Raw genomic sequence first — 27,083 nt, forward strand, 5'->3', positions numbered from 1 at the left:
AATTGTTCTCAGATTTGTCAGCGTGTTATAAGGGGTGTGCTTGTTTTCTCGTTGCGTGCATGCCCTCCACCATGCCTCCCCAGAACACAGAGGCTGACGCTATGCAGGTCGGATCTGTGGTGGGTGGGGTTAACGCCAAAAACTCCACGGCATCAGGCACGGACGAGGAGAAAGGGGGAGCAGGAGGCGAGACGGATGGATCAGGAAACAGAGGAGCAGGAGGTCGAGGAGGGGAGGAGTTGGCGAGCGAGGGATCAGTCGAGGGCATCTCCTTGAAGAGATGGGTGATGCACGGGGCCGTGATGTTCGGCCGGGAGTTCTGCTACGCCATGGAGACGGCGCTGGTGACGCCCGTACTGCTGCAGATAGGTGAGTAAAGTGTCCACACACACACAAATACACGGCATATATTTCTTTATTTTAGATGTATTACTTTAAAATAAAGACTTTTATGACATATAAAAAAACTAGGGCTGCAACTAACAATTCATTTCATTATCGCTGAATTTGCCAACTATTTTTTGATTAATCATTTGGTCCAAATTTGTCTGACCAACAGAAACAAAACCCCAACATATTCAGTTCACAATAATATAAAACACAGAAAAGAAAACCCCTGCAAACAGGTTGGAGCTAGCTAACAAAATGAGCAGGTTAGCACATTTCTCCTGCATGTCTTGTTTGCATGTCAGCAGCAGCCTTGTTTTAGGTCTTTCAAGATTAAAGTATTTCAGTTATTCAAAATGTTTCTTTATTGTTCACTGTTGAAATCCTCCTCAGAGGTAAATATTTTTGTAGTATTTTGCTGTTGGACGTGAACATTTGCAAAGACACAGCAATACACAGCTGCGTCACCACTGTCAAGAGCCCAAGTCGACGTTTTCAAATGTTTTGTTTTGTCCGACCAACAGTAGAATAGCACAATAGAGCATATTCAAATTATTGTTATTTAAACAAGAGAAGAATAAACCAAAGTATATTCTTATTCAGGATATGAACTTTGCATCCCTGTTAATAGGAATAGGAAGTAATATCTAGAAAACAAAGTGACTGTAAACATGATATAGTTTGTGAGCGGTAACACGGACTCTTGTTATTTGTCCTGACGTTGTTCTGGCTTTTAAGAAGACGCCTTGGCAGATAGATGAATCCCACCTCCTGTTTACCTTGTTCAGATGGACTTCCACTGGATCTGCCAGGAGATTAGCTAGCTTTCCCTCTAAATCACAGAACACACACACACACACGGACAGGCGCAGTGAGTGTGCTGTCATTTGCACCCAGCGTCGTCTTTGACAGCCTTTGCGAACTGGCCAAGTCCAATTTTGACCGGAGTACACTGGAGCCCTCAGGGGAGACGGAGAGGGTGTGAAGAGTGAAAAGGAGGCGAGGAAGGAGGGAAGAAAGGGAGGAACATGAGAGTGAGAGAAAGGGAGAGAGAGGGAGATAAAAGGCTGAAACAGCCGTAACCTTGTTTATAATTCAAAGTCACTTCCCATGCAACCCCCCCCCCCCTTGCTTCCTTTTCTCTCCAAATCTCTCCTTCCCCCCTCAGTGGCGTAGTGTGATCTCCTAGCTTACATAACCAAAGCAACATGAGTGGCAGGTCGCTCTGTGGCCACCGTGACTCCTGGCCGGCTCACCCAGGATGAGCCACCACAGGGAGCCAGGCTTTGAAACACTCGCTTCCAATTTTCTGTTATTTTAAGAGGATGGTAGAGGAGGAGTGCTGTGCTCTAAACGCATAGTATGTAAAAATAATGGTGGGTTCATAAAAACAATTTGTACCTTTCTAATAATAACTCCATATCAAGGTTGTCTTCTGTGGTGGTATCAGACCAGGGGAGTTTCTGCATGTTTTTTGTTCTCTTTTAGCCCTGATTTAGCTGCCCTAACCTAATTTTTTATTAGATCAGGTTGTGTCTGAGCCCCTCTTAGTAGATTTTGGAACCACTGGGAGGCACAACTGCTGCAGATTAGTCCACTGAAGTAAATAAAACTAAAGCAGACAGAGCGGTGACGTCGGTGTCTAGCTGCGATCCATCACTGATATGGAGAGTTAATCCAGTCATGTCTGCCTTTTCATGTCAGGCTAATTGACTGATGTTCAATCTGACCTTTTATGCCGATCATAGGTGGAGAGGATTGCCTTCCATCCCAAATTAATATAAAGTAGATTGCACTCAGTGGAGCGCACACCTCCACAAACACAATGTAGCTGTCAAGACAAACCAGTGCAACATGTTTGAATTCTATACTAATGTTTTGTGTATTCAGAGATGCACACATTTACGTGACTGTGCTGATTGCTGGTATTGTTATGCATGCGTATCACAGCACCAACAAGTCAATTAGCACCACATTTGCTGTGGGAAAGCAGCAATAACACATTTTTTTAACTCTGTGGGCTGTGGAACATTGACATATCATATCATGTCAAACTTGTTAGAAAACAGTTGCTTATGGGGGTCGTGTTTCTGGCCACCTGGTGAATGTAAGTCCAATTACAGGAGGGTTAAGGGATTCTTAAGGTCTGTTCCCTGTGGCATTTTGGACATATTTTACTTCCTGTCCTGAGCAACCATCTTTGGAATGACTTGATCCATGATTCATGACTCCATGATCACTGGGTTGGATTTTGTCCAGTGACTCCGTTTAAAAGTTATATGTCTTCAAATGTGAAGCCACACCCGCTGGTCCCCCCCCCCCTCTTTACCCAGTCTCGACCAACTGTTCCACAAAGGTTGGTTTTGTGCACAGTCATTTATGTTTTTAGCCTTCTGACAGACAAACAAACAGGCATACTGAGATGAACCCCCCCCCACTCCAACCCTGTGGGCAGAGGTCAAAGTTTTGGGATAACAAATATCGACCCCCCACCCCCCATGTGGTTTAATGCTCACGCTGGAGACTGACTGTAGCTACTGGAATTAGCTGGATAGCTGGTAAGCTGGCTGGTTGGCTCGCCCTGAGTGAAACCATTGTATGTATAACCCCCACAACACTGGGGTCAGAGAAAGAAAGAGTGTATGTGTCTGTCTGTGTGTGTGTGTGTGTGTGTGTGTGTGTGCGCAGTAGACAAAGTTTGGTTAAGGAGCCCATATTTATACAACCAAGAGAAAGCATGAGACACTTCTACCTTACAAGGTCATGTGTGGAGAGCATGCAGAGCTCTTTTCTGTTCTGTCTCTGAGCTCCTGGCAGCAGTCACTCATACTAGGACACAGGCCTTTTCCCTAAAGGTAGAGGGACATACATAAAGACTGTTCACGACAAATCACGATATAAGCTGTGTTTCCATTCAATTGTCAAAAGAATTTCAAGTGAATTAGGTGCGTTTTCATCAGCTGGTTTGGAGCAAATAAACTAGGCTTGTTGCAAAGTGCAGTCTCATCAGAGGTATAGGCTACGCTTTATGCATGACTGTAATACACCAGTAAACCAACACCAACGCGACACTTTAAAATGTGCATAGGTTTGTGGAAACACGGCTAAAGAAATCTGTCAGGTAAAATAACCGAAACAACTAACTTTGGCGGAAAATAGTGTTTTCATGTAGGAACCAGTCACTCATAATAACAAGCTGATTGAGAAAATATGTTTTCAGGGTCTTTACGGTCTGTTCCCAGTTTAAGCCACCACACGGGCTGCTCAGGGGCATTTTTGAAAAGATTTTACTCCTTGTGCAGTGGCTTTGATTTACTCTGCCTCTCCTCTTTGACTACTGGGCTTTTTGAAAGTTGTCCTGCGTAAGAGCATCACACAATGACTTATAAAAGTGGGAGGAAGAGATTGAGTCAATGATGGGAAAGGGATTAAGAGATGGGAGGAAAGGAAGGAGTGAAAAGAGGAGCTTTTTGAAAAGGAGAGAGAGTGGAACAAAGAGGCGGAGAGGAGGTGATGACGGCGTGTTGTGTATGTGTGGTGTATTACACAACAACAAGCTTTCTCAGAACTGAGCTCAAAGTGACAGCTGTTAAAGCATCACAACACTCACTGAGGACAAATCGGAAGGAAAGAAACAAACTGGCAATTTATTGTTCAGTTTCAATTATCTGTAAAAAAAAAAAAAAGGTTTAGGACATTCACTAGTCCCAGATTAGGGATGTTATTGGACACAAAAGACCTGTATGGGAGTCAAATACCTGCAGACAGAACTTCAGAATAAACCTAACCTTGCTTCTAACCACATAGTGTAAGTCTGGTTGGGTATCAGGACAGCCGGAAGGTGAAGGTGAAGGTTTTCACCATTAGTCTTGTTTTAATCTGTTTACTTGCTTGTTTGACTAACTAGCTGTGCACGTAGCAGTAGCTATGCCACCAATGTGGTACCCAAAACGGTCCGGGACTGGCAGCTCTGCAATATTGTTATCCTTCTTTGGAGGCCTCCTTGGCTTTACTAAAGTAGATTACTACAATCCAACAGGAAACGTCCCTCTATTCATTCAGGTTCTCTGGCCGAAAGCCTCAGCTCAGCGTATTATTGTCTTGACCTTTACTTTATTTGATTTTCGACCAGTGGCGTTCTGCTGGCACCACCTGAGGCTTTCAAAACATCAGCCTAATATGCTCAATTCAGTATAATGCAAAATGCCATCAGGTTTTGTCATTTGCATAATGCTATAGCTACTTTTATTTTGTTCTGTAGCCTCCTACTAACGTGAGCTGCCTAATCTAGTGTTTTTTTTAATGTTAAAGTCTCATTGTAATCTAACATCAATGACTCAATCAACTTTGTCACTTCACAGTTGCTACATGCTAATTTCTGCAGCATTCTGCGTGTTTCCTGCTATATATTGGACAGCAAATCAGCTTGATCTTGCATTGTTTATGCTAGCATGCCAGGTAACCAAATCCTCTGAGTGATCCTATCATGTGTGCTTGTCTAATCTAGCAGATGACCTTGCAGGCAGAGTAATACTGAGTTATATAAATGACTAGGCTCGATGTCATACTGTGACTAATCACCTTAATCCTACCCAGTCATTCATGGGACGTAGTAGGTGGAGGACAGAGTAGGTGGGTGGATGGATGAAATGTTGCATGTCTGAGGGAGTTACAAGACATCAGGAATTATCAAGGGGCAGATGAAAGACAGTATGTGGGAAAGAGAAAAACATCGGAATAGATTTAAGGGAGAATAAGTGAGAAATAGGAGCCGCTGACAGTGTGAATTGTATTCTTGCCAGCCTGCGAGGCCTTTTAACCACAATGTGCAATCCTCCGTTATCTTTTTACACTTCTGCTTGTGTCTCCGCAGAGAGAGAGAGAGAGAGAGAGAGAGAGAGACAAACACACCAGTCTAGTCAGTTATTTAAAGCCTTCCTATTCATAGCTCTTTATATAATCGCTGCAGAAACTCTGTTCATTTATTAATGTTATCACTGTACGCACATGGAGACACAAAGGGGTTTTTGAGAGGGTTATTTGCTGACATCACCAGCGTTGCAGGGCGGGGTTATTGGTGTGAAAGATAAGACAAACAGCAACACTAGCATGTGCGGATTGAAGCCAGTGGTTCAATCTGTGGTCCTTGGACAAAGAGGGGGTCGTTTAAAGGGTCCTACCATGATCAAAACTGTGGTACAGGTTACATGTGTGTTTGTGGTGTTAAGTAAATGCAGAGTCAGCAACACTTTTAGTCTTCAAGACAAAGCCGTATTATGTGCGCTCATGTGGGTGCATGTTTTTCCGTGCAACAGGCGATAAGCTAGGTATGTGTGTGCTATTAGTGTCGGATATGTGAGGAATGCAGAACTGAATGTGCGTGTATTTGTTTGTCAGCACATTGCTCCCACCCCTCCCCCCTCCAGGGAGGTGAAGTCATCAAAAACAAACCACCACTGAGCTCTCAGGTGATGATGAGGGACAAAGAAACATCAGGGAAAGCAAATTCTTTAAACGTGGAGCTCCAACTAACAGTTATTTTCATTATAATGCGTTTATATTGTTGTTTTGATAAATCAGTAGTTTAATAATTCAGTCTATTAGTCCCCAAAGGACAATTAGGTTAAGCAGCAGTGACACAGAAACACAGTAGAAAATACAAAACACATAAAAACATCATATAAATACAAAAAATAAAATGAGTACATGAGATAAAACACTGTTTTGTCCTTTAATTTGGAGAACTTGTTGCTTAGGGAAGAGGGAACTGAGTTTAGTCCCTAAAATGTCAGAATATGATAACAAATGCTCCTTAAAGAAATCACCACTCCAACAAGTACATGTTAGCCAGCAGCAAACACACCATTTTTTTGTCTATACGTCTTATTTTATGTGTTCTGTGAGATTATTTGGTTGAATATTTTATGCGGAATTATGTTCCTTATTCAAATAAACATAAACATTAATAGTCATTTCAGCAATTGTGAAGCCAGAAACAAATAATTAAAATGGTTAATAGTCAAAATTGTAATCAAACATCTGTAAATCGACTTGTAAATGAATTGTTTCACATTGCAAACATCCAGGAGGAGTTTGTAGTGTGTAATAAGTCAGATGTTTGGCTGTGTAAACATCTGCAGGTGCAGGTGCAGGTCGGCCATTTGGGCTATAGAGCTCCCATTGCAGATGTTTTATTTAATTAAGATTCACGTTGCCTCCTGAATGCCCCGATATGGAAATGGGTCACAGGTAAACACAGAACCCGCAATGCATTAACACTTCACCTGTATCTTGTCCAGAAACATCACAGCTGGTAACCTCGGAGCTCAACACTGATCTCAGCACACACCACACAAGGCTAATGGCACTACTGCTGGATCAAATAACTCCTCATACACACACATATTATGAAATGGTAAATCATAACCGCATCCTGCTCCTCAGACTGTCAAATGAAGAAGAGTATTTACATCAAATATACAAATCTTGTATTGATATAATTACCAAATGTTTATAATATATTTGTGAGCAGGAAGAATCTTCAGGAGCCACAGAATTGGACCCAAATTGTACGTATTAAAAAAATACACTGTATATGAATAATGTAATTCTTCTACCTGACATCTGTTTTATTTTCGATAAAATACAGGACTGTAGTACACCAGTCAGTCAAACTGACTAGAAAAATCTATAAAACCTAACAGCACGACATTCACACACACACACACACACACACACACACACACATAAACACACACAACAGGCCTAATAGCAGCCAGTGAGAGAAGCAGTAATGGCTGGCCTCAGGGTTATTTTATGTGTGTGTATTTAAGAAGGGGAGTAGAAAAACATCTGCTCTCTCTCACTGACGCTCGTCGGCTGAAAGGATGGATGGATGCTGAAAGACTAATCTTGTACAGTGATATATCCAGATGACGGTGGGAGTAATTTTAGTACTTATGTTTATGTTGCTACAATGAACCTTGGAAAAGGTAGGTAGTCCAGTAATACAATAATAATAAACTTTATTTATACAGTGCTTTTCAAAATGATGTTACAAAGTGCCTTACATGGTTGAACCAGGATTGAAACATTTCAGGACAGAGGCAAATAAAATCAGATAATAAGATACCCAACAATAATATAAGATAATAACAATAATAATAAAACAGTGTGCTAGCTATAAAAAGATACGTTTTGTGAAGTGATGTAAATAGTAGCATAATATTGCAGACTTGTTCTCTTAGACAGAAAAACAAACCACATGTGAATCCCATTAATCCAAACTCAGAAAACATCAGAAAAATATCAGAAAATTGCTCAGAAACCTCTGGTCCCCTCATGATTCACACTGCATTTAGTCGCTCTTCTTCAACTCCAACTATTTGAAGATTATCATGTGACCAGATCATATTTTGATGTTTTCGTTCCGGGTGGACTCAATGAAAACGTCTCTTTATGTTGTTACACTCATTTACACACATTATGATGGAGATGGATATTTTTACCGTTAATCTGGTACATTTCTGCCAGTTTTCCATTATAACCAAACATTTTGAATTGACACCTGAACGCACCATTATAACGAGACCCACTGTGTTTGTGGTTACATAAGATTACTGACTGATTGGCTTTATTGATCGCTGCTTTGGAAGGGCGTTCAGTGGTGCTCGTTGAAGCTTTCCTGCGTGTGATAGGTCAGCCGCAGTCAGAGGCCCGCCTCCCTCCTGTCGGTTACATGTGGTCGTGTGTTAATGTGACGGCCAGATGGTAGAGGCATTGAAACAGAACTGAATAAGTACATTTGGACGTTTGTAAATCGGCATTCACCAGATTTCACACTTTAGATTTCTGTCTCTCCCTCTGTCTGCGTCTCTCTCTCAGTAGGAGGCAGCCAGTTTACTGCAGTGGTGTTACATAACTGCTGACTGGAAGCAGCTGTGTGCGTGTGTGTGCATACATGCAGGCTTTATACAATTTTAATGCCACCTTTTTACGCAGAGAGGACGGTTGGTGTTTTGTTTTTTTTACCCCTATGCACAGACACACTCACACACACATTTAGTGGCTAACAACCGCCTTGTTTTGTGTTAAATGAGCTGAAGGGACGACTCCAAAGCCATTTTCCACTCAGTCTAAAGCTGTGTGTGTGTGTGTGTGTGTGTGTGTGTGTGTGTGTGTGTGTGTGTGTGTGTGTGTGTGTGTGTGTGTGTGTGTGCGCAAAGGGAAGCCCATCCTCCGTGTCCTCTAAAGAGTGACATTGACACACTTTATTTATATAGCACTAAAACAAAAAGAGCTTTACAGTACAATTAAGGGATTATGGAAATCATAAAATATAAAACAATTACACCAAATGATCAGCTCTTATTTCCAAATGTATGTAAAAATGTAAAAAACATTCTCTTACAGTATTTCAGGTCTGCATTGATGTTTGTTGTCGTCAGCTGAGCCACGCACATCAGTATTTCACTCCACTTGGCACTTTGTTAATGATGACCTTGGCTGTGCAGCTTCTATACCTTGTGTCTGCATTTGTTTGACTCTGTGTGTGTGTGTGTGCCTCTTGTGTGATTAATGTTTTCACCATCTCTTGCTTCTGGGAAGTACAATGACTCACTCCTCTCTCTCTCTTTCTTTCTCTGCCTCTTTCTCCTTCCACTCGACACTCCTTTAGAGCAGAAACGCTGGCTGAAGTTGAAGCTAGCAGGTAGCTCAAGCTGGTGCCCATTTTATTTGCTATCGTCTCAGCAGTGTTTGGGTCACTAGGTTTCACAAATATCTGCTGGATGTTCTGTGTTAGGTAGAAAGCTGTTAGCCCAACATTTACAGTGCCTGTAAAATGTCTGCGCCCTCTGTGAACTTGAACTAATGTTTTATTGTTTTACAACTTTGAACCACAGCTTCTTTTTTTACACAGATCATCAGAAATAAATGTAGAAAATGATTTTAAATTTAGGCACAAAAATAAAAACTGAAGAGCCCTCTGTATGGGTTCATTATCAATTATTGACCGGCCAACAGCCCAAACCCCAGAGATCAATTTGTCAAGACAGAGAAAAACAGCAAATCTTCACAAATGGGAAGCTGGAATTAGATATCCTCTGAAGGTGGATTTGTGGGCTAATATAATCAAAATATGTCTATTTGGTTTCTCCTCCTTTGTTCACAAGTATTGCTGATGTAAACAAAACCTTCAGCAGTATTTGAAATCAATAACTTAATCGAGGTATTGATTCTTAATGGGCCAACAGCTACATGTTTGCAGACATTTCAAATCCCTTTTTTAAGTAGAGAAAGATACAAAAAGCGATCTAGTTTGCTGCAGAGACAGAAGTGGGCCTGCAGCCTTCAGCTTGTCGCTTATCAATAATGAAAAATTGATGTTAATATTTTAAATCTGCTCCCAAAGTCCATCTGTCGCATTTCTTTCCTTTGTTTCCTCCTCTCTGAATGCTACACCTGACTCAGTTCACGTTTTGTTTATTCAAAAACACCTGCTTCCTCCTTTCCTTTCCTTTCCTTTCCTCGTGCTCTCTCGCTCTCACCCTCCTCCCTTCCTGCCCACTTTCTCCCTTTCACGACCTCTGCCCTACTCTCACTTTCACACCATTTCTCTGGCTCTTTTCGGGGACGCTTGTCATTTTTCTTGCAGTTTTCTCACGCCAGCGCAGGATATGAAAGGATTGTTTTGTGTTTCTAGGAGAATGGGAATGGGGAGTGATGGGAACAGAGAGCGAAAGAAAGAGAGGAGAGGTGAGGGGAAAGAAAGAAGGAGAGAAAGAGGTTGATGTTTGTTGGTTCTTTAAGAAAAAGTCAGATTGTTTGATTTCGGATTATAGGGGCTGGAAGGAGATATTGGACTTGCTTGTCAAAGAGGAGATTGCTCACTTTCAGTTCATTGTGTGTGAGAGAGGAGGAGTGATGGTCGGAGAGAGGGATGGAGAGGTGTTGACGTGAGGATAGAGTGATGGTGGGTTTTGTTTACTGGCTAGAGACACAACATTGATATGGTCATGAGATGTGAAGGAAGCTCTGAGGGAGGAATGGAGGTTAGAGAAAATCTCTTTTGGCACATGATTACAGCTTTTAAAAGGCCACAGTGGGTTGAGATGTCAACATGTTGGACGAAGCAGTACAGTAAGGAGAAAATATCAAAAAGAAAATTAAAGAATATACGATTGTCTATATTGTATATTTTTCTTATTGGCAACAAATCCCATGCAAAGACTAAAACCAACAATGCGTCAATCTGTCTGTCCACACTCTCTTTGGCACTCGTCCCATTTGTTCATACTGACGGCGCAAACCTTTAAAAACAGCTGACACTAAAGCTGAACCCTGTAGTTTTTTAGCAAACGTTTCTCAAACGGGAGAAAATTACATTTGCAGGGAACAATTTTCAGCGGTGGATTAATTCACATTCTGTGCAAAAGTGAGTATTAATGGCAGCCGGAAAATAAAGTCCTCATGTTCAAGGTAATAAATGTACAGGTCACCCAGTGCAACAGTGTGACTCATAGATGTGTTTTTAATATTTTTAGGACAACAATGGAGCTCTATGGCACAGAGGAATAAGCTATATAAAGCTTTGGATTAATCATAGTCTCCTCCACCTTTGAGTATGCCTCACTAGCTAGACGTGGTTGTCCATCAGTCCAATAAAAAAGTTCAACCTGTTCTGACTTCTTGTCCGTCAAAACAGATGGAAATCTGATGTGGCTGCACACTTAATAATCAATCCTGCACAGACAACATAATTAATTAAAACTATATCAATTCCAATAAGCCACCATACCTTTTCATTTAATCTTTTAATTTCAAAAAACAATTTCAAAACATATCGTACAAGTATGAAAACAAGGAAAGGACTGTTGCAGCTTAGGAAGGAGGACTCGTAGTATTCATATTGAATGAATTTTAGAAATGAAAGTCTCCAGGTATATACAGTAAAAAAAAAAAGTAACGTTGTTGAATGAGTGATTTTTCACATTTTCACACAAGATATTTTGCTTAAACTCCCCCCAGTTCAAACTAAACTGTGTCTAATCCAAAATTGAATGGTTGGAAAACAATTGGAACCACTAAGTTTTACTGTCAGTGTATTTCTGAGTGCAGGCTCGACAAACAGGAGAAACACTCACAAAGTGTTGGTGAATGGGCAGTCTGTTCTCCAACAGTCACACATCGAGCTCCATGTTTTGTGTGTGTGTAGAGGAAATGTACATAGTAAAATGAGCGCTTTGATGATAGATGGAGGAGATTGTACTTTTTTCTTTCCCACGATCAATGAACGGCACTCACAGCCGTCTGCCGGCTCGAACATGAACTTTTTCTGTCCGTCTCTCCATCCTTCTCCCCTCTCTGTCCTCCTCTCCCTGGCCGTCCTCCCCTTGTTGAATTTCTTTCATCTTAATCCTTTCTCACACTCCTTCTCTCTCTGACTCCACTCATTTCTTTTTTCTCTCCCTCTGAAATACTTCCTGCGTTTCTATTCTCTCAGTATTGTTCCCCGTGTATGTGTGTGTTTGTACCTACAGTACAAGGAGTGTGTGGGAACTCAGCTGTGTGTGTGTGTTTTATTTTGGTAGGTGAGTCTGTATGTCTGTCTGTGTGTGTGGGAACAGAGACATGTCTTTATTTACTAGGTGTTGACTGTGTTTTCTGTATCGTTTGTGTGTGTGTGTGTGTGTGTGTGTGTGGGAGGGAACTGTTTTCCTGTTTTGATGTTGACAAACCTACAGACAGACAGATTCCTATCTGCTGCTTTGTCTCCCGTTTTATCGCTGTGTGTACGTGTATGTGCTTTTTGTATGTACGTATGTATGTGTGCATGCTAGTGTCTTATATTTCCGGATGTGTTATGTATATGTATATCTTTGTGTGTGTGTGTGTGTGTGTGTGTGTGTGAAAGAGAGAGAGTAAGACAGAAAGGAAAAAAATAAATGTGAGACAAACAGAGAGAAACAAAAGCTGTCCTTAGTTTGAGCAAACCCAAAACAGGAAGCCCTGTGTGAATGACATGGCCATATTAGGAGCCAGGAAGTGAAGGTGATGGAGTCTCCGTGGAGACAGGGTTCCCAAGACCTGGTCACCACGGCGACAGGGGGTCAAGCCCTGTTTATGGCCTGCTCATGAGAAACAAAGAAGGTCGACAGTCGACAGGAACGTGACCTGTAAGGTTTGAAGTGACGCTCTAAAGGGAGTGCCACTCAAAAGCCCAAATATAGTTTAAAGATCAGTATTTGGGATCTCTTAATAAATATCGCTGGTTGTGGAGTTCGGTCAGAATACAATTGGAGATGCTTCGAAGGCCGTACGGGTTTACACTTGGTGTGTGTGTGTGGTTTCTAGAATAAGAGAGAATAACAGAAGTATCTCAATAATGAACTATAATATAACACACAATACACAATTAATTAGTTACACTGAAAGTCCTATAAAATGTTGTTCACTGGGTGTCAATTCAACAGCAGATGTAATATCTATCTAGATATAAGTCGTCTCTTTTACTTGTAGCAGTACTACACTAAAGAATAAACAGCAGTACAGAAAATATATGTTAATGCCCACTTATAATGAAAACCATGTTTCAGAAAAGCGGTTCAATTAACCTTCTGCTCTGCACTGTCTGCTGAGTCACATATTGTCAACTAGTCTAGCAAGTTACACATATTAAAACACTGGACACTCACTCATCCTACATTTACACTGAAGACACAACTATAAGGAATACTCACATATTAATTGATGCACATAATCAGAAGCCAGAAAGACAAATAGCAGACAAAGTAAACAAGCCAATAAGCCAATTAACCACTCAAAGGAGCTGATTGGCTCGTGGCATGCTTGTATAAATGCTGTCTAATGAATTCGAGGATATTTGAGGAGGGCTGCGGTTCCTGCAAGACTTATTAATGAATCTAAAAAACGTCATGGACATGGAAAACCAACTGTGTTTTTAAGCTTTTGGTTTTTGAGTTAATCCACTGGAGTTTTAAGGAGTGTTTGTATAGATGTTCGTGTGGACATTTCAGTTAAAATACTGTGTGAAATGCTGCTGCTTGTCAATGTTACATTCAGCCACACCAACAGCGTTTTTTGTCTAACGTAGTCTGCTTCGTGTGTTTGAACCAGATCATCTAGACAGAAAGGAAAACACCCAGAAATAATTTAGTTGACTCCCTGGCTCTGTGTCACAGACTGTGAGAGGTCTGCAGACCATAATTCCTGCCATCGAGAAACATGTGATTCATCAACAGTGAAGCAGTGAGAACATGAAAATGACCATGATTGCAGCAGGGAGGTTTTTCACATGACAGCAGCATTTTGCAAACAAACAACTCCTCACCAAACTTGAAAATCTCAGATGCTGACAACAGCTCCATCAACAGTCACACTCAAGGACACTGAGTGTTGAGTCATGCAAGATTTGAATTTACCAAACAAATGAGCTTTATGTCTCCTGTTCTCTCAGCCAGTCAAATTCTTATACTGGATGTGCTGCCTCAGTCTATGTGCAGGTCTGTTAATGGATCTGTGCAGGAGGTGGGGGCATTTTAGACAACCTCCTGCTAATTGGATACCATGGCACTCAGTTATTGTTGTTTTAAAGAAGTCTGTTTGAGAAATAGGAAAGTGCATTTTAAATTCATAAGAGCCTAACGTCCTCTCAATCAAATTGGGTGCCATCTTTCCATCGGAGCAATGAAATATCATCTTCCTCATATTGATCTGCAGCAATTCCACATCTCTACTGTCTCTCTTCCTTTGAGATGAATGCAGATTTAATGAAAAGTAAGAGGGGATTATGGCTTTTACCTGAAGTCACTTAAAGGGATACTTTTGGGAAGTTGGGAAGCTACTTTTGCTTCTTACAAAACACACAAATACCTTTTTATACATGTCTGTGTGCAGCTTCTGAGCCGGTTTTTCTGAATGATTTCTGGTTCTGGGATCAGTAGCAGCTCTGATCAAACAGAGAAAGAAATGTACCTTCATCCTTCCAGTGCTTCAGGTTTAATAAAACAAATGCTTTTAAATATAAAATTGATCTGAATTCCTTGTAGCTACAGTAGAGTCAGAAAGTTTTACTGCTTCCACCTGGTGGCGCCTGCCCAAATTGGCCTTTAGCTATATCTAGTGCAATGAATGTATTGTGCTTTGTTCCCTTTAAATGAAATAAAATCAGAAAGTTATTATGAAATAATCAGATGCAGACCCAGTACGTTCTGACGTTGGAAAGGTGTGGTGTTTCAGACGCAGTCGAAATTCAGTTTGTGAAGTTCGAAGGTGTATTTCCTAAACTTTGGCAGAGATGTTGATCATTAATTGAGCCAACTCATGCTGGCGTACCTTCAAACTGCAGGCCGAGACATTATCAAGACTGGGACAGACTCCATCAGTAGATACTTTCAGTGTCTGTCTCTCTCTCCTCTCTCTATAAGGGACGGATAGTGTGGCGGCCAAATTGCACTTAATGTATTTGTCTTCTTTCTTAGTGAGCTGCATTAAGCGACAGTTTGACAGTGAGCCGATGATTAAGTTCTGATTTGATTATTTGCGATTCAGCTGACTTCACTTAGCGAAAAGACTGTCTGCCTCTGCCTCCTCTTCATCATCCTCTTCTTCCTCTCAGCAGCTCAGTGAAATCATGGTTCTGTGTCCAAGGGCATATTCTGATTTTGTTATTGAAAATGCACGGGCACAGGACGACTCTGTGGATAACTGATTTCATTATGTGATGACTGATTTTATTAAAGTGTGAACACTTAAAACAGATTAGGCTCTTGGTAACAAACAATAGAAATGCCAAGGACATTATTTTCTTTAGCGGTTACAAGAACAAATATCTTACTATGAGTGATCAACTTCATAGTGTGTGTTTTAAAATGTTCTTTAGGACAGGATAATTATAATGGTCTTTATGGTGTTTCACATATAAAACTAGCTTAGTTAAAAGCTTAATGAGCTGAGTGAAGACTTGTACCTAATTTGATCCCATGTGACAAATGTGAGGCAATCATGGAAATTGGAAGAACTGAAACTAATTGTGAAAGTCAGTAGTTGCTGCTAATATAGTAGTTTCCCTCCACATGATGTGTTTTTAGAAATTATAGTTTGGAATGAAGCACCAAGTCCTCCAGGTCTTTTGCTTAAGCCACAGCTGCTATCAGCTACATGCAGACGAGGTTCACCGAACGAAACCCTGCAGGACACCTGCCCTCGAGAAGTAAGGACTGAATCAACACAAGGAGCGTGTGAGATTTCAATCAGAGAAAACAGTTTAGAGGTAAAACAAACACAGAAACTTTGCACAAGCAAAGAAGAAGCAAACACTTAGTTTTAAAACAGTGACATGTTGTGTGCTGTAGATTTGACCCACAGCTCTGATGAAGACGAGTATGATTCAGATTTTTGCTCACACGCTTGCTGTGTTGAAAGAACAGGTGTAAGTCCATACAGCTACAACCACGATACTGGGCCCTGATTGGCTGACGACACTTGCCGTTGTCGTTCAAATTAGGCAAACTTGCTGATGTTGGGGCATTGTGTCAGTAAGTATTTCACAATGTTCTGATTTTAAAGCATTTTAGGGATCAAACTTAAAAATTAAAAGTGGTTGATTTCTGAAGCTTATCAGATTTTATAATTAGAGCACTTGAATGGCAATAATATTAGATTATTTAAAGGTAAATGGTGTCAGAAATGTGTCCTCTTTTGTAGTAATTCATCAGTTATCATCTCTGATAATCTCATCTAATATATAAACTTGCTTTTCAATCCCCATCCTTCTCATCAGGCCTTATTCTGACTCAGAAATACGTTTTTATTTTTATTTTTACTAATTTACTGCAAAAACATGGTCTTTCTAAGCTAATGCATAATGGGGTATCCTATAATACTTGTGAACCTCATAAACACTCATGGTATGCACATGTTGTACGATGATAATAGAAAAGAAAACACAAATATGTCAATTTCTGTCTTAAAAATGTGTGAACTAACGTCTAAAGGACAAAGTGCGTGTTTAAAGGGTGCGCCTCGTACCCTAACGGCAACTTTTATGAGTTAATTAAGAACTGGTTTAGTTGGTGACAGGTTTGTGTGATCAGTAGACAAGGTGTTGTCTGATATTGTTCAGAGCTCTTGACAGCATATGTACTGAGCTGTGTACAGTATGTGTTTCCATTATGTTGCTGCATCCTGTGTGTGTCTGTTCAGCTAAAGATACTAAAGTTATTTCCACTGACCCATCCTAATTTGAGACCCTGTCGTGCAGCGCTTGTGTTTGTAATCCTCACCTGCTTTCCGGCGGTGGAAAGTTAAGGAAAGGAAGGAAAAATATGTGCACATGTACAGAACAGTCCAGGATAACTTCAAGTCCCATCCATTTAATCCAGGAAATCGATTTTCTTTTAAATCTAAAATACTCAACAAAGGCAGCAAAGGTTTAGCATGAGGAGAGAATAAGAGACTATCTTTTCTTCATCTGTTTATTTTCTATTAGCCAGCATCACTTTCAGTTACTTTTAATGAGCTCCTGCTTTTCAGGTTCATTTTCAGGAGTTTAATGAGTCTATATAAATACAAGTCATCAGAAATTACAAGAAAATGCTAACAAGACCTTAAAGCTGTTGTACTTTTCAAAAGAAGCTGCACAAATATCAATTTCTGAGCTCCTGTTAGACAATAATCTGTTGGTGATGTTTCTGTTGAGTCTGTTTCTCACAAAAGAAACACGATCACTGAGTCTCCGGGTCATTTTCTCTGCATTAATCAGCACACAGGAGTTGATGTTTGCAGGCCTTTGTGTGATAATCCAGGATAAATCTCTCACCGTTTGTGTGGGTTTTAACAGATGGTATTTAAAATGTGAACTCTTAGGTAATTGAACACAAACACAGCGGTCAAATTTACGTTGATGTATACTTCACCTGTGACTGCAACTACATTGTTGTCATATGTAACTGAAAATGTTGTTGTTTTCTCATATTATAAGTTAAGTACCAATTAGCATCATAACAGCAGGATATTATTTATATTCTATAAACGTGTCATCCTTCAAAATCACCATTATATCAATTATTGATTTTTTTATTGTGTATATATATATATATATATATGTATATATATATGTTTGTCTCAAAGGCTGATTCAAATTGAAAAATGTCCAGTTTAATTAAAACCAATCAAATAATAATGATGTCTCTCACTCATACGATTAGGATGTTACTTGCACCCCCTGGTGGATGACAGGAAAACTTCATGGTCAAACCTCAGTTGTTGATAAATCTTCTGGCAAGTGTCTCAATGTGGCTGAAAATCCTAGCAGCCCGTTGTCAACATCTCTGTCTATAACTCATATCTGTCCGTCTGTCTGTCTGTGCGTGTGCAGGTCTTCCAGAGCAGTACTACAGTCTGACGTGGTTCCTCAGTCCGGTCCTCGGCCTCATGTTCACTCCTCTGATCGGCTCGGCCAGCGACCGCTGCACTCTGCGATGGGGCAGGAGGAGGCCGTTCATCCTGGCTCTCTGTATAGGAACGCTGATAGGAGTGGCACTGTTTCTGAATGGATCGCTGATAGGTGAGTGTGTGTTATTTAGTGTTTATATTCTGTGTTTCAATGTAAGTATGTGTGTCAGGGAGGGAGGGAGAAATCCTGCCTTTACACTTCAATCGTCAATCAGTCGTCACTAACTTGTTAGTCAAGTAACCTAATGCTATGCTGGGGAAAATGTACTTTTGATGTTGTACTTTTTACTTTATTTTATTATTTTTTTGTAATTTACACCTTATTTTGAAACACAACAGAACATGACAGGAGAGCAAACATACACGTATAATCAAATTAAATACACAAATATCTTATACCGCTGTCCCAGCATGAACACAAATACAAACCTCGAAACACGTGCTGAGGAGCGACCACTCCTTTCTTGCAATACGTTGGACAATAAAAACAAAAATAAAAAGTGACAGTAATGTGTCATACCACATTGGTAAAGTAGGTGTATATACGTAACATCAAGCCAAACGTGCAGGATCGAAAGGCCCACAACATAAAACATGATACACTTCTGGCGTCCTGCAGAACATGAATCAGTCAGAGTTACATGCAGCTTATTAACTGAATAAACAGTTTGTTTACATAAAATAGCAGCAAAACAAACAATCAAAGTCGGGAATCTGCAGCTTAAAACTAAATACAGATTTATGATCTGACACTATGAAAGATGTCACCTCTGTGTTTCCTCCCATGCTGTTGTTTTACATGATGTCCCAAAAATACAGTATAAAGTTTCCTTTGTGCCATCTGCCATCTGTTATCTAAAACACCTGAGACTATCACGGCCTCAGCGGGAATTGAACCCCAAACTCTGACAGTGTGAGCGTGTGGTTTTTACCCAGCATGCACTTGTGCCACAGAGGAACTAATAGAACAGGACGGCTTCCTTCCTACAATCAGAGCAGCTTCATTTGCCGAAAGCTTTACCCGCTGAGAGTCGCGTCCTTGTTCAGAGACCGATGTTACCCTCAGATTATTACATCATCCAAATGTCATTCCAAGGACATATTCATCCAATCCAATCAAATACATTGATCAGCTGTCAGTCATGCCACACACAGATATTGATCTCTGAGCTAACTAAATCAGCGTAGTTCCGGTTGTGATGTGTCTTCCTATACATGTGTAAACATACACACACACACAAAAAGACGACAGCAGTGTAAAGTTTGTGTAATCGTCACCTTCTTGTACGCACATGAACTCTACTATTGACCATTTGTATGCAGTAGTACTCTCCAGACTTTGATGTGTATAATAAGTGGAGTTCCCCTTTAAAGACTAAACAGAAAGTACAACACAAATCTGAAATACGAAGGGTTTTGATTCAGAATCCAGAACAACAACATTGTGTGCAATAGTTGGCAAAAATTGCAACTGCGTTTTGCCTCTGACTGTGTATCAAATCATGCAAAAGGAAGTCTTACAAAAAATTATCAAATCATATGTTTAATAGAGTCCACGTGGTCTGAATTGTAGGGATGTACGATAATATCAGTGGCTGATATAGTATCTTGAATTGCTTGAATTAAATTTTAGATGATACTTACATCTTATTATTATGAATAAACATGGCAAGTATGATAAAGTCACAGGCAGGCAACTGCATCACTGCCTGTTAGCACTTCATCTTTGTTAATTATACTGGTTAATCGAAAAAGTTGTTGGTTACCGTCTTGATATTGCTCACAACAACAACAAGAGGTTATTGTTATCGTGCTTGAAATCCCAGCTTGGTGCATCTGTACTGTGTTCCGTCTGTTGCCCACATGATATAATAGAAAGTACATGTTCCATGTTCAAATATGGACCAAATGGGTGAAAAATGTACTACAACAATAGCCGACCGGGCCTTTTAAATGTCTCTAAATAGAACAAAGTGAAATTAATTGTCAAAGGAGTTATAAATAACAAGAGTTAGAGCTGTGTGAACTGTTTTCTGTCAGCAGATTCTATTCAGTTCTATTCTATTCTACCTCCATTCTTCTGCAGAGAGGTTGGCACTCAGGTCGTTTTAGGGCACCAGGGGGTGTGTGTTTGTGTGTGTGTGTGTGTGTGTGTGTGTGTGTGTGTGTGTGTGTGTGTGTGTGTGTGTGTGTGTGTGTGTGTGTGTGTGTGTGTGTGTGTGTGTGTGTGTGTGTGTGTGTGTGTGTGTGTGTGTGTGTGTGTGTGCGTGCGTGCGTGCGTGCGTGCGTGCGTGCGTGCGTGCGTGCGTGCGTGTGTGTGTGAGAGAGCACCTTGCCAGTGGCGGCGTTGACATGGGAAAGGACCAGTGACCTTTATCTGTGTGAGAGAAATGAGAGAATACGAGAGAGAATAAGTGTACGTTTCCATGGTTGTGTATTCGTATGAATGTGTGTGAACAACTCAGGGTGACATGGGAAAACTGTTGTAATCTACATGAGTGTGTGTGTGTGTGTGTGTGTGTGTGTGTTGACATGGGAACACAAAAGCAGGCAGTTCACAGGAAAATGCTTCCTGTTTGCTTCCCCCTTTCCACCAATCACAATTCACTTCCTGTCTGTCTGCCTGGCTAGTGAGTAGTGCTGCTCCATTGTCCCACATGCACACACACACACACACACACACACACACACACACACACACACACACACTCTGCTGTACTTTCTATGAACGTTTGTTTCCCCGACATTAATGTATTTCAGTTTGTAAAGTCATGCTGCGTCACACTGCCTGTGATCTCTCTCTCTCTCTCTCTCTCTCTCTCTCTCTCTCTCTCTCTCTCTCTCTCTCTCTCTCTCTCTCTCTCTTTCACACACACACACACACACACACACACACACATTTACATACAGGTTACTAAAGCTTCTCCACGTCACTCTGTGTTGTTTTCATACATTCATACAATCTCTCACTCAGGCCCTCAGACACAAACGGGTCACAAATGTAATGAGACACACGAGGTCACACACATCATGCAAAGCATTGTGGTAAATGTGCAGTGACCCATTTGTTTGTATGTCTTTGTAACACAGTAATCAGTCATTGATCACATGTGCAGCTCTGAGCAGGGTTATATCAGCATAACTACTCCAGATGTTTATGTGTGGCTGTAGAGTGATTTCCATTTTAATGTTAATTTGTATAATCGATGTATTTATTGTTGATATTTACTGGCCTTTTTTTTTACCATCATTCACAGTCTATAATTTATAACTCTTTGACTGTTCATGTCTTTCTCCATTAGGTCTGTCCATGGGCGACGAGAAGGGGAAACAACCAATAGGAATTGTTCTCACTGTGCTGGGGGTGGTGGTGTTGGACTTTTGTGCGGACGCAACGGAGGGACCAATCAGAGCGTACCTGCTGGACGTGGCGGACACGGAGGAACAAGACATGGCGCTCAACATCCACGCTGCCTCAGCAGGTACCACTGACGTCTGACACACACGGATATAACTTTCACAGGATTTTGATATGGAAATGGAAGGTTTAATGTACAGAAATATACTTACTGTCAGTGCCCCGAATTGCAAAACGAAACTAGCACTATGAGGGAAAATGAGATCAGACACAGTCCTTCTGCTTGTGTTGTAAACTTGTCCATTTGTCCACGTGTGCAGGTCTTGGTGGTGCGGTCGGCTACGCTCTCGGAGGTTTAGACTGGACACACACCTTCCTTGGAGCAGCCTTCAAGTCTCAGGAGCAGATCCTGTTCTTCTTCGCTGCCATCCTCTTCTCTGTCTCTGTGGTGTTGCATCTCTTCAGTATCGAGGAGCAGCAGTACTCGCCCCAACATGACAGGCTGGTCCAGGTACAGGTACAACTGTGAAATTCAATTTTAGTTATAAAAACCCAAAGACTTTGTTTTTTTCTATGACGTCACAAAACTCACTACTCTCACTATCCTCACACCAGGAGAGTCCGGATCGCACCAACACGCAACCATCGGCCAATGGCAGGACAGGACTTCTTGCTCCCAAGCTGGAATTGATTGGAGAGAATGAAACAATAGACAGCTACGACCTCTATGACCCCTATGGAGAAGACCAGTCAGAGTGTGGGGATATGGACATGGACTTCCTAGAGGTGGAGCTTGTGAGAAGTAGGTTCTCAGACTCTTGCCTCAGCTGTATCTAAATTGCATGTTTTTCCCTTCAAATCCAAAGATATTTGGAATTTTCTGGATGGGAATATCTGGTGGTCCTGTTCCTCCACAGCTTAAAGAGATGAAGAGCAATGAAGCTCCTTTTCCTTGTTATTTAGAGATCACAGCTGCCACTTACAAGAGGTAGCTGGAGGCCGTTTTGATTAATTAATTTCCTTATCAAACAAAAACATATCTTGTGTCTGTGCCTTCCCGAAAAGAGTCAGTATTTGTGGCATTACATCTTTTTTCATGACAGATCACTCTAACTCATCTTTTCCCCTCTTTCGCCCAATCTACTTGTTTATAATTTTCTCTGAATTTGTCACATCTAAATGTAATCGGCCCTCTCCTTGTCTGTCTTCAGGTAAAAGTGACAGCGTTCTCGCCATGGCAGACGCCACTCTCGACCACATGGACCATGATGCATTGTTCCTGTGCCACTTGGAGCCGTCCATCTTCGCTGACCGCCTCTCACCCTATCACGGTTCGCCTCCTGCGAGCGGTTCCTTCTTCAACCCCGGTCGCAGCACTCCGCCCCCCCGATTCGGCAACATCAGGCGGAGCAGCAGCGCAGGAAGTCAGGACCTGCTCCGCCTCCAAGCCAACAACCACCAAACACACGGCCCTAAGATTTCCCGCCTCTCAGCTTTCTTACAGGAAATGGAAAATGACGACGGTCAGGAGGCGTTGTTGAACAACCAGCTCAATGAGCAGCGGACACTGAACGGACGGCTGTTAGCCAGTGTAACTGATGCTGATGGAGTTAACACGAACAGGCTGAGCTCTAAAGGACAGGCACATCGCGCTGGAATGGTCAAAGGTCGGTATTTTCACATCATATTTTACTTACTATAAAAAAAAATTTAGAAACTGAAAGAAATCATTTATTAAGACATATTTAATGTTTTTTAATGTGAGCCACTTGAAATTTTGAAAAAAAAAAATACAAAAAAAAAAAAACACATAAAACTGTGATTTATGAGTAATTAAAAAGAAAAGTCTTTTACAGCCATTATTTTATCTTCCCACGAACAGGGGTAGAAGTAGCTGTATTTATCCTGATCATGAAACTTGCCGTTTAGTAGACAACTGAGCTGCTGTTTCAGTGTCAAAGTTTGTGGTGATATCCAATGTTGAGCAATAAGCTTCTTGGCTGCTGTCATACCAGCCAGCCATATCCTGTTCACCTTTTCTGAGAGGAGCAATTTTAAGAAGTTGAAGGGCTGGATCCATCTGACAATTGTTGGACATAATCTGTACCATAATCTGGATAAGAATAATAAACAGTCTCTTAATGTTAATCCGTCTCTAATTCCAGCTGCCAGTACTGGAGCCCCCATGCGGCAGTCACGTCACCGTCACATCTTCTACCGCCAGCCGTCGTGCACCTTCTCCTACTACGGTCGAGTGGGGAGCCACCGCTACCGCTACCGCCGGGCCAACGCCGCTTTTCTCATCAAACCGTCTCGCAGCATGAACGACCTGTACGAAGTGGAGGCCAGACACAGGAGGAGGAACAGACAGAGAAACAGACACCGCAGCGGAAACACCACCTCCTCCAGCGGAGATACAGAGAGCGAAGAGGGAGAGGTGAGGAGTGCCGGGACGAATTTTCAAGGTTTCTTTCCTTTCTCTTTTTTGGTAGGATGTCGTCTGATTACGTCTCTTCTCTTTAGGTCGAGACCACCGTGCGGCTGCTGTGGCTCTCCATGCTGAAGATGCCCCCAGAGCTGCTGCGACTGTGCGCCTGCCACCTGCTCACCTGGTTCTCCATCATTGCTGAGGCCGTCTTCTTCACTGACTTCATGGGACAAGTCATCTACCATGGAGATCCTACCGTACGAGAATCAGCAGCTGAAAACACGCAAACAGATATATAGATATATTTCCCTACACTCCCTTAAGTGCAATTACTTTAATGGCATTGTCTAAACCAATATGGAAATCTGAAATTTCAGAAACATGCAAAATACACTGAGATTAATTATTATTTGATCTCAAAACATGGTGCATTACATAATCTGTATTATTAAAGTAATAGAAAACCACTCCAAAATTGAGAACATAAACAAATAAATCAAAACCCAGTAAAATCCAAAATGATTGGTTTGAGTATTTATTAAAAACCATTAAATGTTTGCTTGCAGGTTTGCACTTTTGCAGCAGTCTCTTTTGCTAAAACTAAGCCTGTTTTCTCTCTCTCTCTCTCTCAGGCTCCTGCTAACTCTACTTTGTTGGATGATTATCACAGAGGAGTTCAGATGGGATGTTGGGGGCTGGTTATATATGCTATGACTGCTGCTACATGCTCAGGTAACACACCTGCTCACATCATAGGAATGCACATTGTCACATGCATACACACATGACTAACCAATCAACTAATCTACCTTTTCCAGCTATCCTTCAGAAGTACCTTGACAACTTTGACCTGAGCATTAAGGTCATCTACATCCTGGGAACGCTTGGATTCTCCATAGGTATGAACCACGGTGCAGTAATAGAATAGAAAGCAAAACAAATGTGAGCTGCCGATAGGTAACTCTGGAATCCCCCCCCCCCCCCCCCATAGGAACTGCTGTCATGGCGATCTTCCCTAATGTGTACGTTGCCATGGTGATGATCAGCAGCATGGGCATCATTTCCATGAGTATCTCCTACTGTCCTTATGCTCTGCTGGGACAGTATCACGAAATGAAAGAGGTACAGACACATTCAACTGGAAAATCCTTGTTTGTTTTGTTTTAATATGTAACAGTAACCTGCTCAGAGGAAATTAGCCTTTTGGCACATTTTCCTTTAAGAGTTGATCTTCAACACATTTTTACCTTTATTCTCTTTACTTATTGATTATATTGTTTCTTTTTTTTAAATTTCCATTAAGCTAACGATGAACTTTTGCAACTTTTTAATCTACATTAATTTGGCAGCTTTTCAAGTCAGAGATGTCAATTAAAAAAAATGCATCAAGATGAGCCACGCTTAAGAGAATGTGATCAATGTGAAATGATTCCTGCAACATCTCTTTTTCAGGATGTAGCTTTCGGTGGCATTCATTAACTGTAACTTTCTCTGCCTCCTGCAGTACATCCAGCACAGTCCTGGTAACTCCCGGAGAGGCTTTGGCATCGACTGTGCCATCTTATCGTGCCAGGTGAGTGTTCATATTGTCTGAAATATTTGTGGGATAGTCTGTATGTTAGTATCCTAAAAGGACTGTGTTGTTATCACACTGCAGGTGTACATCAGTCAGATCTTGGTGGCCTCAGCTCTGGGTGCTGTAGTGGAAGCTGTTGGCAGCGTCCGTGTCATTCCCATGGTGGCCTCTGGGGGCTCCCTCCTTGGATTCTTCACCGCCTGCTTCCTGGTCATTTACCCGGCTCACAACCGGTGAGAAAACCACCTCTTAAGTCATTTGCTATCATCAAAGGAATAGTTCCACATTTTAGGAAATACACTTATTTGCTTCGTGTCTGTATGATAAATATGAAGCTACATCCATCAGCTGGTTAGCTTAGCTGACCCATAAAGACTGGAAACGGGGGGAAACAGCTAGCTTGGCTTTTCAAATGTAACAAAATCCACCTACCAGCATCTCTAAAGCTCAGTTGTTTTGTTTTACAAAATACCTCCTAACATTTGTGATTTTAATTACGATTGACAGGGACGGAGACTCAGCCAAAGCTTCGGAGAAACGGGCCTTGACAACGCTGGAAAATCCCAACGGCAACGAAGTGGCTGTTACTGTGGCGATAGAGAAACCCAGCTTCCTGAAACTCAACAAGAAGGGCAAGGCCACCAGCACCACCACTTCCTGTCACACCGAGAATGAGTCTGCTCTGTGATTGGCTGGCTACGTCAACGGACACTTTGCTGCAGAAAACAACTAAATTCACTTTTAAAATGGTCGCTGATGGAAAGACTTTGGGATGTGTTGCCGACTTCGTCAGTTTACAGACACATAGGAGAGAGAGGAGGGCGGTTGGCGTGATTTCGGTCCACGCTTTGTGTCTGTTCTTGCTTTGACTGGCCTTTTCTGATTCGGTGTGTTTTGACTTGCTGAAGAAAACAACTCAATCTGCCGTGGGACCAGTGTTACACCAGACCAACTCAGCCTACAAAAAATCGTTCTGGCCCCAGTGCTGTTTCAGCTGTCACCGAAATTCCTTCCAGTTAGCCCTCACGGACATTTGAGTGATCCATCAGGATTGTCCAGAAGTGAGTAATTCATTGGTCACGGTTTTTAAGGAGAGGTTGTCTCTGTCTCTCAGGGCCTCTAGGAGGTGCTACTGAGCAGCCGCCTGGACAGGAAACTTCAGGGGACTCACGCACATACATACACATGAACTCTCACACGCACACACACCTCTTCTTCTGGGGGTCACAATCGAATGAACACCTGAAATAATGAACGCTGTTGATGAACATTAGTCCTCGAAGCTGCAATCATTCAAGAATGCTGAAAATTGTTCTTCCTCGCTGTGGAATCTGCTTGTTCGAATCTTTGCTCCGCGTGGCAGAAGCTGATGGACGAGAGAGTGCGCATGTGTCTGCTGACTTGGCGTCTCCAGCGGAGGCATCGTGTTCACCAAAATAAACCCAACAACACATTCGGCTTCGCAGGACTTTTACAGCACTCTGCGACAGTAGCTTTAAGACTCTAGAGACTTTTTGGAAGTGGCATTTCAGAAACTAAGAGCCCGAAGCCTGGTTCCTTGGGGTAAAATGGTTGATCTTGAGTCCCCAAATTGATTGCGTGTGTTTTTTTCTCTCTCCTCCACATGGCAGGAGTGTTAAAGTCTTTAATATAACGTTCACTTCAGGGCAAAGTTGACAAAAGTTGCCGTATATTGAGAGTCAAAAATACAGATTTGTATTGAGTGAAATTCCAGGAAAGAAAGAGCATAGATGCAATATGTGCAGTATATAGGGCATTAAAATCCCAAATATTATTTTCATCATTTATCGAGGGCCCAGAATGATGCTTCTGTTTGTTTTGAATAATCAGACTAACCT

General features: G+C 41.6%; 1 protein-coding gene across 1 annotated transcript; it reads left to right on the forward strand.

Annotated features, from left to right (window-relative positions):
* The first annotated feature begins 3 nt into the window (after positions 1 to 3).
* On the forward strand, positions 4 to 26,187 carry LOC139298803 (solute carrier family 45 member 4). Its single transcript, XM_070921572.1, has 14 exons — positions 4 to 369; positions 17,786 to 17,974; positions 21,165 to 21,344; positions 21,541 to 21,731; positions 21,836 to 22,022; positions 22,432 to 22,887; positions 23,386 to 23,657; positions 23,744 to 23,905; positions 24,281 to 24,380; positions 24,467 to 24,547; positions 24,640 to 24,770; positions 25,153 to 25,221; positions 25,306 to 25,457; positions 25,732 to 26,187. Exons 1-14 carry the CDS (start codon positions 60 to 62, stop codon positions 25,910 to 25,912), a joined length of 2,661 nt encoding a protein of 886 aa, XP_070777673.1. The 5' UTR covers positions 4 to 59; the 3' UTR covers positions 25,913 to 26,187.
* Positions 26,188 to 27,083: the final 896 nt, after the last annotated feature.

Source organism: Enoplosus armatus, chromosome 16 (genome assembly GCF_043641665.1).
Source record: "Enoplosus armatus isolate fEnoArm2 chromosome 16, fEnoArm2.hap1, whole genome shotgun sequence".
In the NCBI taxonomy this organism is placed as follows: Eukaryota; Metazoa; Chordata; class Actinopteri; order Centrarchiformes; family Enoplosidae; genus Enoplosus; species Enoplosus armatus.